The sequence below is a fragment of the Rhinichthys klamathensis genome, unplaced genomic scaffold (genome assembly GCF_029890125.1).
Source record: "Rhinichthys klamathensis goyatoka isolate OS25496 unplaced genomic scaffold, OSU_Roscu_1.1 h1tg000507l_1, whole genome shotgun sequence".
Taxonomy (NCBI): Eukaryota; Metazoa; Chordata; class Actinopteri; order Cypriniformes; family Leuciscidae; genus Rhinichthys; species Rhinichthys klamathensis.
The window spans coordinates 193,392-207,108 of NW_026606988.1; the positions used below are offsets into that span (position 1 = coordinate 193,392).

Here is a 13,717-nt window from a genome sequence, read left to right on the forward strand (position 1 = left end):
TCTGAGGTGTGGTCATATTTTGGCTTTTACAAAAGTCTTGAGGGAAACTTAATCGAGGATGGTCACCCTGTCTGCAAAACATGCACAAAAAAGTCGCTGCTATAAGGGGAAACACTTCAAATCTGCCGACCGTCTTGTGTGACCATCACCCTCTGTTGTAACTTATAGCGAACCCAAGGCAAGTTAACTTTGACCCCAATACCAAAACTACGTCTGGGAAATAATTGTGCACAAAATGTTATTATGAGTTGAAATATTTTATCTCACTCACTTGAAATAAACGTGAAGCTTCGGCGAAGAAAAGTGACTTTGAGCCAAAGACGAACGAACACGTTCAATTAAGAGTGACATTTAAGAGATAATGTACCGTTATATATTTATTGTACACACTTATTATATAGATTTTTTTTTACCACATAATTACGGGGACATATTGAATTTAGATTTTAAATCTTACCTCCATTTTGTACAGCGTACAAAACTCATCCAGACAAGATGATCACAACAATATTATCAAACTCTGTAAATAATAAATCATCTCTGATTTCATTTTCAATACAATCAAAAACGGAGACTCAAGACGGCAAGTTGTATTTGAATGAAGCAAGAGGATTCTGAAGCGCGCGCTTCCGTTGTGAATGATACATGGATGTGCTGTGTTATAATGCGTTGCTATTGACGACGGTCATTATAAGGAAGGAAATGCCACAGAATAGAATCTTGCTTTAAAAAGTGCATAGAGCTGCTTGTTTTAATAGTTGTTTTTAGATTTATTAAATATAAAACTTTTAAAAATGTTTTCAGTGTGAGCATAAGTTGTTTTTGAACACTTTCATCTCGTTTTAACAAAACCGTGATATTATTGATAATCACAATAATTTTGGTCACTATAATCGTGATATGAAATTTTCATACCGTCCCATCCCTAGTTCTACTTTGTGGTATAGTTAAAAGAAAAGAATCCGATGATCTGAGAGTCCTTCTAGGTTCATATACTGTAAGCATTTTTAAGAGATAATCTGGAGCAAATTCATGCAATGCCTTATGACCTAATAAAAGGTTTTTAAAATCAATACGAAAACTAACAGGTAACCAGTGTAATGACTTTAATATAGGCTTTAATATTTGGTAATATTACGAACATGAGCTTAAAATGAAAATCGGTCAAAGACAACTACATTTTTCTGAATTTGGCTTGGGTTTAATCCCAGTATATTTAGTTTAGGGGTCAATTTCTCTTTCTGATCTTTTGCTCCAATTATCAAAACTTCTATTTTATCTTGGTTGAGTTGTAAGATTTTTTTTGACATCCATTCATTTATGTCTTGGATGCAATTCGCAAGTGAATCAATTTGCCCCAGTGTCATCAGGAGACACGGCTACATATAACTGTGTATCTAATACTAATGTTTGTCTTGCATAGAAATCTGGTAGATGCCAGTAATTGTGGGAGTGAGGCTGATCTTTATGGATTAGTGTCAGACATCTTGGAAGAGCCAGATTCACTGGACCCATACTCCTCATACGTCTCAGAGAAGTAAGTCCCTCTTGATTTGTCTATCAGAAATTAAACTGTAATGCTAATTATTAATAATAAGTGAAAAATTGCTAATTTCTGATTTAAATGACTTTAGTAAACCATGTTTAATATAATTTTCTAAGGCTGCCAATGCAATTAACGTATTGAGAGAAACGCATATATATATATATATATATATATATATATATATAACAATTGGTGTTGTCAAAATATTCGGTACTTCGGTACCAAGTCGGTACTAAAAAAAATTAAACGAATACCCGGTCAAACCCGGTTCTGGACGCGCATGCATGCACGAAGGGCGTGAAGTTGCGTCCTCTTCATGAAAGCGCTGAGACATGGCGACCAGTGGCGCTGCTGATGTGGTGGCTGTAAATCCACTTGTTGATAAGAAAGGATGAAAGAGCCATGTGTGGAAATTAGTGTTGTCAAAGTACCGGTACTTCTGTAGTAGGGCTGGGCGATATGACGATATTATCGTATATCGACGATGTCTCGCAAGTATCGCGATGTCGATTTAACAGTCTGTTTCCAGACGATAATCGTCAATATCAAAAAATGACATAGGCTTATATTTCACATAGCCCTATAGTTAAACATATTTATTCACATCATCATGCAATAACATGAATTAAATATTTTTTTTATAGGCTAGTTAGTAGGATTAAGAATAGAAAATCGATTCTTGATAGCATTCTTAAAGCGCAAGACGAAAGAGAACACGTCTGCATGCGCGCTGTTTTCTGAGCTGCGCACTCACGCAAACAGCGCAAAGAGCCGCCTCTCACATAGTACACGGACAAATACACAGAATTATATCTCACAATTATACTTCTTGTTAATTTATAGCATCAAATAAACATGAATAAACATCGGAAGAATTATTGTTTCAACCGTGGAAAGACTTCAGTAGGTGCACACCTCTTTTCAAGTTCAAATATCCCCGTAAACACAGCCGGTTTTGTCTTAACGGTTGAGAAAGTAAAACAGTAGTGTCCACTGAATCAATCCACTGACAGCCTATACTCGCTACCACCATTAATGTTGATCAAAGAACAAAAGAAAAAGAAAATCACTCACTGAACTTTTGTAACTTTAATTAGCTTAATATTTTATTTGCCTGTTGTTCGGCGCTGACTGCTCCAACTGCAACATGAGTCTGTGCGACCTTGAGATGCGTTCCCTGTCAAACATCATTTGTCCTTACTTTCGTAATTTTGTTAAACATTTTCCTTCATATAATCAAGTAGCCTAGGCCTATTTTATTTTGGTTTGGAGGCTAATAAAAGTTAATCAGAAAAACAAATGGTAGAAGTAGGCTAACTTTACCCGTTTCTGAATATTAATTTAAATGTTGCACATAATAAATAGGCCTAATCAAAAAGCACAAACGTGACCATTGTAATAAAAATAAAAATGTCGTTATATTGCAAACGGATGAAGAAATTGCGTTTGAATAGGCTATCTCATACACGCGTTCGGAGCAATGTTGGCAGCTCCTTAGGATATATTGGGAGCGTTATAGGCCTACTTTGCTTTAGATTAAATAAATGAATAAATAAACAAAACAAACAAAAAAAAATCCTCAAATATAATTTTTAATGACTTCTGTTTCTAAATAAATAAAGCAGTCATTTTTATTTCTTAAACGGCTTAAAAAGAGAACTCCGGCGCAAAATGAACCTTTGGTCTAATTACACATTGTTACCTAGTCAACCGTTATCTGAGATTTGTTTTCATGATTATCGAATGTAAATAGTTTTATCTCTAAAAACAGTTTAGCCTATAAAGCTAGTATAACGCTAGTATATTGGGCATAGTGTAATGACAAATAAAAATCGCTTGTTAATACCACTAACAAGGCTGAAAATAGCCCCACACTAACACGGTAGCATAATGAGGGTCCCTACCTTCAAACCGAAGCATTGAGAACTTTGTAAGTGTACAGACTAGTGTTGTCAAAAATATCGATATTTCGATAAATATCGATACTGAAATATCTGAACGGTACCAATACTAATTTCCCGAAGTATCGATACTAGCCGAGCAGTCACTTTCACTTCTCTCAAAAGGCGCGTTGACAAACACCACACGTGACGCACTCGTCTCATTCGCTCTGGTTAAATAGCAAAAGTGAAGTGAATGGAAAGATGGCGAGGGCCGCGCCCCCGCGACCGGCTTTGGTTGATTGATAAAGAACACCACGAGCGGGCATGTCGGAGAATAGCGCGGACACGCGTAAAAAACACACCGCGAGCGGGCATGTCGGAGTTGGAGAATAGCGTGGACACGCGCAACACACCGCGAGCGGGCATGTCGGAGAATAGCGCGGACACGAGCTACACACCGCGAGCGGGCATGTCGGAGTTGGAGAATAGCGTGGACACGCGCAACACACCGCGAGCGGGCATGTCGGAGAATAGCGCGGACACGAGCTACACACCGCGAGCGGGCATGTAGGAGAATAGCGCGGACACGAGCTACACACACCGCGAGCGGGCATGTCGGAGAATAGCGCGGACACGAGCTACCCACCGCGAGCGCGCATGTCGGAGAATAGCGCGGACACGAGCTGCACACCGCGAGCGGGCATGTAGGAGAATAGCGCGGACACGAGCTACACACCGCGAGCGGGCATGTCGGAGAATAGCGCGGACACGAGCTACACACCGCGAGCGGGCATGTCGGAGAATAGCGCGGACACGAGCTACACACACCGCGAGCGGGCATGTCGGAGAATAGCGCGGACACGAGCTACACACCGCGAGCGGGCATGTCGGAGAATAGCGCGGACATGAGCTACACACACCGCGAGCGGGCATGTCGGAGAATAGCGCGGACACGAGCTACACACACCGCGAGCGGGCATGTCGGAGAATAGCGCGGACACGAGCTATACACACCGCGAGCGGGCATGTCGGAGAATAGCGCGGACACGCGAGCGGGCTGCGGGCACCCAATAGATTGTTTGACTATCAATAATCCCTCACATCACTCATTTTTTAAAATTATTGTATACACTCACCGGCCACTTTATTAGGTACACCTGTCCTACTGCTCGTTAACACTTAATTTCTAAGCAGCCAATCACATGGCGGCAACTCAGTGCATTTAGGCATGTAGACATGGTCAAGACAATCTCCTGCAGTTCAAACCGAGCATCAGTATGGGGAAGAAAGTTGATTTGAGTGACTTTGAACGTGGCATGATTGTTGGTGCCAGAAGGGCTGGTCTGAGTATTTCAGAAACTGCTAATCTACTGGGATTTTCACGCACAACCATCTCTAGGGTTTACAGAGAATGGTCCGAAAAAGAAAAAACATCCAGTGAGCGGCAGTTCTGTGGGCGGAAATGCCTTGTTGATGCCAGAGGTCAGAGGAGAATGGCCAGACTGGTTCGAGCTGATAGAAGGGCAACAGTGACTGAAATAACCACTCGTTACAACCGAGGTATGCAGCAAAGCATTTGTGAAGCCACAACACGCACAACCTTGAGGCGGATGGGCTACAACAGCAGAAGACCCCACCGGGTACCACTCATCTCCACTACAAATAGGAAAAAGAGGCTACAATTTGCAAGAGCTCACCAAAATTGAACAGTTGAAGACTGGAAAAATGTTGCCTGGTCTGATGAGTCTCGATTTCTGTTGAGACATTCAGATGTTAGAGTCAGAATTTGGCGTAAACAGAATGAGAACATGGAACCATCATGCCTTGTTACCACTGTGCAGGCTGGTGGTGGTGGTGTAATGGTGTGGGGGATGTTTTCCTGGCACATTTTAGGCCCCTTAGTGCCAATTGGGCATCGTTTAAATGCCACGGCCTACCTGAGCATTGTTTCTGACCATGTCCATCCCTTTATGGCCACCATGTACCCATCCTCTGATGGCTACTTCCACCATGTCACAAAGCTCTAATCATTTCAAATTGGTTTCTTGAACATGACAATGAGTTCACTGTACTAAAATGGCCTCCACAGTCACCAGATCTCAACCCAATAGAGCATCTTTGGGATGTGGTGGAACGGGAGATTCGCATCATGGATGTGCAGCCGACAAATCTGCTGCAACTGTGTGATGCCATCATGTCAATATGGACCAAACTCCCTGAGGAATGCTTCCAGCGCCTTGTTGAATCTATGCCACGAAGAATTGAGGCAGTTCTGAAGGCAAAAGGGGGTCCAACCCGTTACTAGCATGGGGTACCTAATAAAGTGGCCGGTGAGTGTAGGTGAAAACAGACTTAAGGAACAGGCGCCAGGGGTAGGCTACTATTTAGCAACATATGCTCAGGATCAGGGGTGTTTGTTGTTTGGACAGGCCTGCCCCCACTGCTAAAAAAAAATCCTCAAGGAAACACTGTAACTCTTCCCATTTGAATTTTTCTGAAACATTAACCAAGATGGCCTAGTATTGTTGTTGATAAGAGTCTGTGTTGTCTCGTTTTAATTCTTAAAGTTAACATAATCTGACTGAGGAATCTTAGACAAGTAAATATTGTAACTGTGGTCAAATGTAAATTAACTGGTGCCTATTTAACTTTATTCAAAAATTATTATTTAATTCTACAATTTTCCTTCATTAGCTATTATCATCAATTTGATTACACAGATATTAATTAAACAGCTAGACAATGGCATCTCTAAATTCAATAATGACATGCCTTTAACTGAAAATTGAATGTTTAATCTTATTATTATACATTACTGACTCTCTATCCTCCAATTTGATACTGTTAAGTGCTTTTTTGTTACAGTATATTTTAATCTTTGATAACAGTAGGTAATAAAAATGCATCATGTTAGCTCTGGTCCAATTAAAAAAATATAAACAAATAGAACTCAGGACATTTTTGTTCATGTAAAATATACCTCATTGTCATGTTCTAGACTTATTATATTTAGCTTTAAATAAAAAAAAATACCCCCTTAATATTGTGGCAGTTTTTTCTCCGTGGTATCAAAAATGGTATCGAATATCGATATTTTTCAAGGTATCGTATCGAAGTTAGAAATTCTAGTATCGTGACAACACTAGTACAGACAGTTTAATAAGAAGATATTTTAAACATACAGTCAACTTCGCGTATACAGGCAGAAGCCATCTTTGAAATACAGCCTTTACCAGTCGATCTACGAACGCCGATCCAAGTGCGCTGGTGAGAATGTGAACGAGCTATAAGTTGTGATAAGGTGAGCGCGAACAGCAGGCTTGGATTGGCGTTCGTAGATCGACTGGTAAAGGCTGTATTTCAAAGATGGCTCCTGTCTGTATACGCGAAGTTGACTGTATGTTTAAAATATCTTCTTATTAAACTGTCTGTACACTTACAAAGTTCTCAATGCTTCGGTTTGAAGGTAGGGACCCTCATTATGCTACCGTGTTAGTGTGGGGCTATTTTCAGCCTTGTTAGTGGTATTAACAAGCGATTTTTATTTGTCATTACACTATGCCCAATATACTAGCGTTATACTAGCTTTATAGGCTAAACTGTTTTTAGAGATAAAACTATTTACATTCGATAATCATGAAAACAAATCTCAGATAACGGTTGACTAGGTAACAATGTGTAATTAGACCAAAGGTTCATTTTGCGCCGGAGTTCTCCTTTAAGGTGAACTTGGAACTAAAACCAAAAAGGAGGAAAAAACAAAACGTGTTTACTCATTCAGAACGACAATTCGTTTTTAATTCCTAATTTTAGACAAATAACAAATATATTATAGTTTGAAAATAGAAGTTTAAAAACAGCGCTACACAGGAAATTAAACTTTTTATTAAATCAGGCGATACCGCCAAAAAAAGGAGAAAATCGGACCTTATAAAAAACAAATAGACAAGACAAGACACCTAGCTATAACATCAACATGCATTCACCATTCTTACAATCACCAAATTGTGTTCTGTTCTGTTCAGTTGTAGGCCTATTTAACATTTCTCCTCGCGAAACGAAATTCGTTTCAAACACAGATGCAATAAGAACAGTGAGGAAATTATTAGCAACACTAACATAACAAGCAAAGCTAATGTTTTATGCTCGTTTAAGCTCAAACTAACCAAAGTAAAACCTTGAACGTTTCAATCATTAAATTAAACCAACTAAATCGCAGGCTATCATTAGATAAAGTGCAGCCAAACTCAACATGACTTGTGTTAACGTGTATTCCATATGTGTTGTCTCCAGCGGGGCGCATAGGGGGTGGGGCTTGGGTAGACGATATAATCGGATATCGCGATATTTTTTAAGGCGATTATCGATAAAATATTTTTTACATATCGCCCAGCCCTATTCTGTAGTACTGGGTATATTCGGTAGACTATTTAAAAGACTATTTAAATCAGGGTGGCCGCGGGTCCTTAAAAAGTCTTAAAATGTCTTAAATAAAGTTTTCCTAATAAAAGGCCTTAAAAAGTATTAAAATGTCTTAAATTCAGATTCTATGGGTCTTAAATATTTCTGGTCACATTACCGCTAAAATTTCTCCAGTCTGACGGACCCAATGTCCGTCTAATAACCAGTGAAGCATCGAATCGTGAGAATGATTCTGATTTTATTACATAAACAGTTATTGATAATGATAATGCAGGACTCGACATTAACGCTTGTCCGCCTGATGAGAACATCAACAAAAACAAAAATAACTAGGGAATGACTAAACCGAGAGAATGATTCTGATTTTATTACTTTTATTGTAAGTTGCGATCGATTGTGGATATTGTATTACTGACGGTAAGGTTGCGCTGTTGACGCTCGCGCAGCCTCTCGAGGAGAAATCTACACAAATGAGCTCAACACACAAACTCATTTAACAACATACTGCCAATAATAAATCTAAATGTGGAGTTTTATATGTTTAACATATGTTAAGCAAACTGAATTATTTTTCCTGAATACCATCACGATTGAAAATGTGACATTGATTTCCTACAACAGTTCAATAAACAGTTAAAATTAAGTCACTTACATTTTAGATGCAATATTGGCTGTTTTTGTTCTGTTTCAGCAGCGAAAATAGTTCCAAACAAAAATCACAGCAGAACCACGGCGCATCTCACAGGAACACTCGACCTGTTTTCATTACTGAATGATTCAGCATTTTGATCGAATCGGTTGAGTCAAAGATTCAATGACCCATACATAAACATCTGTCTCATTCTTGAATGAATCAACCGTTTAAACGAATCGTTTGTATGAATGAATCAATGACTCACTCATTAAGACGGTCGCCTGCCGCCACCTACTGGCGGTTTAGTGTTATGTTAAAAAGTAGTATCATTCTTTCCAACGTTTCTTATTTGTATATTTAAATCAATTTCATAACATTATTTTATGCAATTGTAATTTTTCAGTGTAAATGATTTAATTTGATCAGCCCTACCTAGGGTAACAGCCCTATAGTGTCTTATTATTCTAAATAATTTAATTTATTGATCAAATTTAGGAATTTAAAATTTGCCCTTTAAAGGTGCAGATATTACAATATGCCGATATAAATATCAAAGCTGATTGAACACTGAGAATATTGCTTCAGAATAAATTACACAAAAAAAAAAAAAAAAAATCCGGACAAAGCAACTTTTTTACTCGGACAAGTGAATTGTCAAAAGGACAAGCACATGAAAAGGCTTAATGTCGAGCCCTGTAATGTATTTCTGCAGCGCTGTTGAGACTCACGCTGCCTGTCTGTGTGAGAGATTTTAAAGTGAGAAATCAAAACTAATGTGCATAATAGCACATAAAAAAACTCAAAGAAGAAACATACTGAGGTAAAAATAAAAAATGTTGAGTTTTTTTATTTATAACATATGATATAGTTTTTATTTTTATTTTATTTTTTTATCATAAGATATAGTTAAGTAACATGACAGGAGCTATTTTGCTGAATATTCTCACGATTGCAAATGTTACATTGATTTTAGTTCAATAAACAAGTAGTTAATATTAAATTACTTCAATTGCTTAGGTTAAACATTAAATATTACATATACGTATGTAAAATAATGTGTATTTCCATCACAGGTTTGGTCTTAAATTTCATTCAAAGTGGCATTAAAAAGGTCTTAAAAAGTCTTAAATTTAACTTGTTTATATCTGTAGACACCCTGTAAATATTAACCCCGCATGTTCTGCTTGTCTCTGTGTGAATGAATGGCGCAGACGCGCGGTTTCATTTAACGTTACCTCACACACACACACACACACACACACACTGAAGCACGAGTAGTCTCTGCTGCCTCACGATATGATGACATGATTCATGATTCAATTCATCTCCAGAGCCACTCTGAGAGTCACTTCATGAGCATTTTACCGTTTCATTTGAGAAAAACTATCGTCATATCTGATATCTTACTCACACAGAAACTCAAAGGTCTTCACGGCAACCCGTCAAAATAAAAGTTCGGTTTAACTTAAAGAAATTGATAGAAATAATTATATATGTACAATATATTTAACTACGTCTCTATTAATTAAAAATACTACTACTACTACTAATAATAATAATGTGTGCATAGAAGGTTGCTTATTTTTCACTTTTTAATTTCTCTCATCAATATTTTTGTTTAAACAGCATGTAGCCTTCAATGCTTTCATAAATTTACCGTCATAAATAATAAAGTCATTGAATTGAATATTTCTTTTCAAATAGTTAAATAAATTGGAAAAATAGTTCAAACAGATTTTGCTGTGGTACCGAAATTGGTACCGAGAACCGTAAAATTTTAATGGTACCGGTACCGACTACTGGAATTTTGGTACCGTGACATCCCTAATAACAATATAAACTGACTAGGGTTGTCACTAACGATTATTTTGGTAATCGAGTAATCGGATATTTTTTGTGGTAATAAAAATAGACCTAAGCAAAGACCTGAGCCTTTAAAATGACTTAAAATACATATATAATAACAATGAGGCAATAATATTTGGTTCAAATAAAGTATCAAAAGCACGTAATCATATTGTTTATAGAACAACACTGTTAAAATACAGTGTTTCCCATAGAATTTTGTGTGATTGTGGTGGGTAGACCTCGGTCCCTCTAGGGTGGTCCGGGAGCATGCCCCACCTTAAGAAAATTCGTCAATCTGGAGCACTTTGAGAGCTCCAACCCATATTCAGTTTGCAAATTTAACAAAGAAAAGGTCTGTGTACTGACTTGTACCTGAACTTTAAAGGGGACTTTTTTTAAAGGGGACTATTTTGCCGGCCGCCTGTCTATTTTCAGCATCCGCTCCGACATAAGCGCACAACCTATTCCTAAGCTGCGGGTGGCGCTAACCTCATTATTGTCTTCTACTTCACACCGCTTCACACGTATTACTTACGTTTCACAGTCTATCTATGTTCACACACATTGTTGAGTCTGACTTTCAAGAGCGATGGAACCTTCAGAGCGAGCTGGCAATGAAAGTGAATTCACGAGTTCACACTTACATACAATTAAAGGGAATAAAGTATAATGCGTATTTGGCGTGCTGTCCGGGGGGAGGGCTCCGAGCTCGGAATTCGGCCCGAACCCAGAGTACTCCCCCCTCTATGTAAAGTGGTTTAGGACTAGAGAGTGGAGAAGGGGTGGTGGAGGGACGCTGCTAAACTGTCAGAGAAATGAGGTGAGACTGCTGAGTCACGCATATATAGCCTACACGTTTTAATTATGATTGCTGAGTGCTCTCCACCCGTGTTAATTATCTGAACGTGCTTCTCCCGAACTTTGTTAATAAAACATCATATGTTACACACTCCAGTCGGCGTCAAGTCATGGGTGTGGAAGTATTTTGGCTTCAGGAAAACAGATGGAGCAGTGGTAAGAGATGTTGCCGTTTGCAAAGAAGACTGCTATAGTGTAACATACACATTATGTGAATAGATTAGAATACTGTGGCGAGCAGGACGCGGGCGACGTGAGAGAACGGCGCGAGGCCGGTGGCGTGAGTGTTAATGAACGTCACCTGTGAGACGCACCGGTCTCGCATCTCTCACGGAGGAGCGGAAGCATAAAAAGAGGAGCGACGACGCTGAAGATCGAGAGACCGATTAAAATTTAAATAAAGTGTTGCTGAATAATTTTTCAATCTCATGTTATTGTTTTACTTCATCAATCAGTTTATAATATCTGAATATTTTATATTGAACTATTCTATTCATAATAAATTAGTTACTTCCTTTTAATTTTGTAGGATATTAGTAATACTAGTTATGTTTAAATGTGTTCCCTGGGACATTTTTGCCATGTCCTTTTAAGGGGCTTGTTTTGCTCTTTTTTGTTATATCTGGCAACCCATCACCTGGAGCTTTAATCAAGTTCAGAAGTGTCCAGTTCATCATGTTCAGAAGTGACTAGAAGGAGAGCAGTATAAAAACCGAACATCAGCGACTGTTAGTGTTGACTAAGTAGCCTAGTTTAAATTAAGCACACCTTGTAACTGTCATTTTTTTTTTTACCATAGCCCGGTGAACACTGAGACACCGCGCTCCCTCTCAGTGCGTGTGCACGCGCACGTCTTCTGCATCAGTAAAATGCGATCGGTTAATTTGAGTGTCAAGTTGTAATCACGTATCAAATCAAAGGAAGATTTTATCAGCTGGTTCAGTGGCCAATTGTTTGGAGTTAGAAATATATAACTCGCGCTGCATATTTAGTAATTTTGCCTCAGATACAGGATTATACATTCGCTTTAACAGTTGTTCATTACCACGGCAACCGTTTGCGTGTCATGCTGAATGCGATTTTCGTGTTTAAAAAATAACTATACATTAGAGACGGAAAGATGCAGATAACTATACACTATTTAAGGTTATTTCTATTCGTTACGATATTGATATAATAATAATAATAATAATACATTTATTTATAGAGCACTTTCCATCAAAGTGCTTTACAGAAAGTAAAAATAAAACATATAATATATGAACTGTTGTTGTCAAGTAAGCCTCATGCTTTCCCCGTTGCGAGCGTGCACTCCTCTAAACTGTAGCTACGGGTGCTGCACTGCTCTAGGTGACTGCTGCGCCTTTTGCCCCAAAAATATCACGTTAACAACAACCCTTTAGAAAACGTAATTCCTTTGTGGATCCTCTTGATATGCTTTCTTCATATTTAGAGATGCACCGATTACAATTTTCTAGGCCGATCCCGATTCCGATTTTTCCTTGAGTTTGACCTGCCGATACCGATTTAAGCCGATTCCGATTTAATTTTTTCAAACCACTTAACACAGCACACACAAATATTTATTTTCTATCTTCTCTTAAATAGAACATTTTGCATAGAAATTTTTTTTGAACAGATAATCGCTATAAAATAGAACTATATAAATTACTCCTGGTGTGGGAAATTCACACACATCTAAAGTGCAGTGTTATGGAAGAACCATTTCCTTTTCACATCCAATATCCCAAAAAAAAAAAAAAAGAAGATATTTAGCAAACTAAACGTCTGTATGAAAACAGGTAATGGCAATAAAATAATATATAAATAACAAATAAAAATAAAATAAATATAGCCTTGCAGTATAAAGATATTTCTCACACACACACACTACACACACTAGGCCTATTGCAATCACTTGTACATCAATGGCAAGTTATATTTCTCAAACAGTTCTTCTCTCATCTGACACATGTCCAGCCAAGCTAAACAGGACAAGTGGAGCATATGCAGGGAAATGATTGGGAAATAATAAAAACAAGTTTAAATGAGTACATTTTCTATAAATATTTTTGAGTCTTCATTTTCTTTCTGACATAGCCTAGCCTACTTCAGTTCTTGTTAAAACACACCAGACATGCAAATTCTGTGCATTTTGGGCACTTTTTGGATGAAATCATATTTATTTTGTCCATCAAAAGTGTGCTTTCACTTAAATAGAGCGCAGCAAAAATAGACTCTGCGCCGAAACCCGCGCTTCACTGTTGCTCACGCGACGCTCCTGCTCAACGCTCACGCGCTGCTCCGGCTCCCGGTGTGAATGCACTCACTGATTAACATGCACGCCGAACAACAAAAAAAACGCGCTGCTCCCGCTTGCGGTGTGAAACGGCCGTAATTCACGAGGTTTCCTACATGTGCGTGTTCCGTGTGCACGTGTGATGCTGATGTTGCGCGATGTTAATCATGCGGCGCCCGAGTGCATTTGACCGGCATAAAATCGGATTATGTCAGACTGACCGGCCG

At 38.5% G+C, this 13,717-nt stretch overlaps 1 protein-coding gene across 1 annotated transcript in view; it reads left to right on the forward strand.

The window, feature by feature from the left end:
• moto (minamoto) overlaps positions 1 to 13,717 on the forward strand; it is a 33,846-nt gene that overhangs the window by 1,350 nt on the left and 18,779 nt on the right. Inside the window, exon 3 of the mRNA XM_056238082.1 lies at positions 1,424 to 1,537. Coding sequence (XP_056094057.1) covers positions 1,424 to 1,537 — 114 coding nt within the window. The remainder of the gene's footprint in view (positions 1 to 1,423; positions 1,538 to 13,717) is intronic.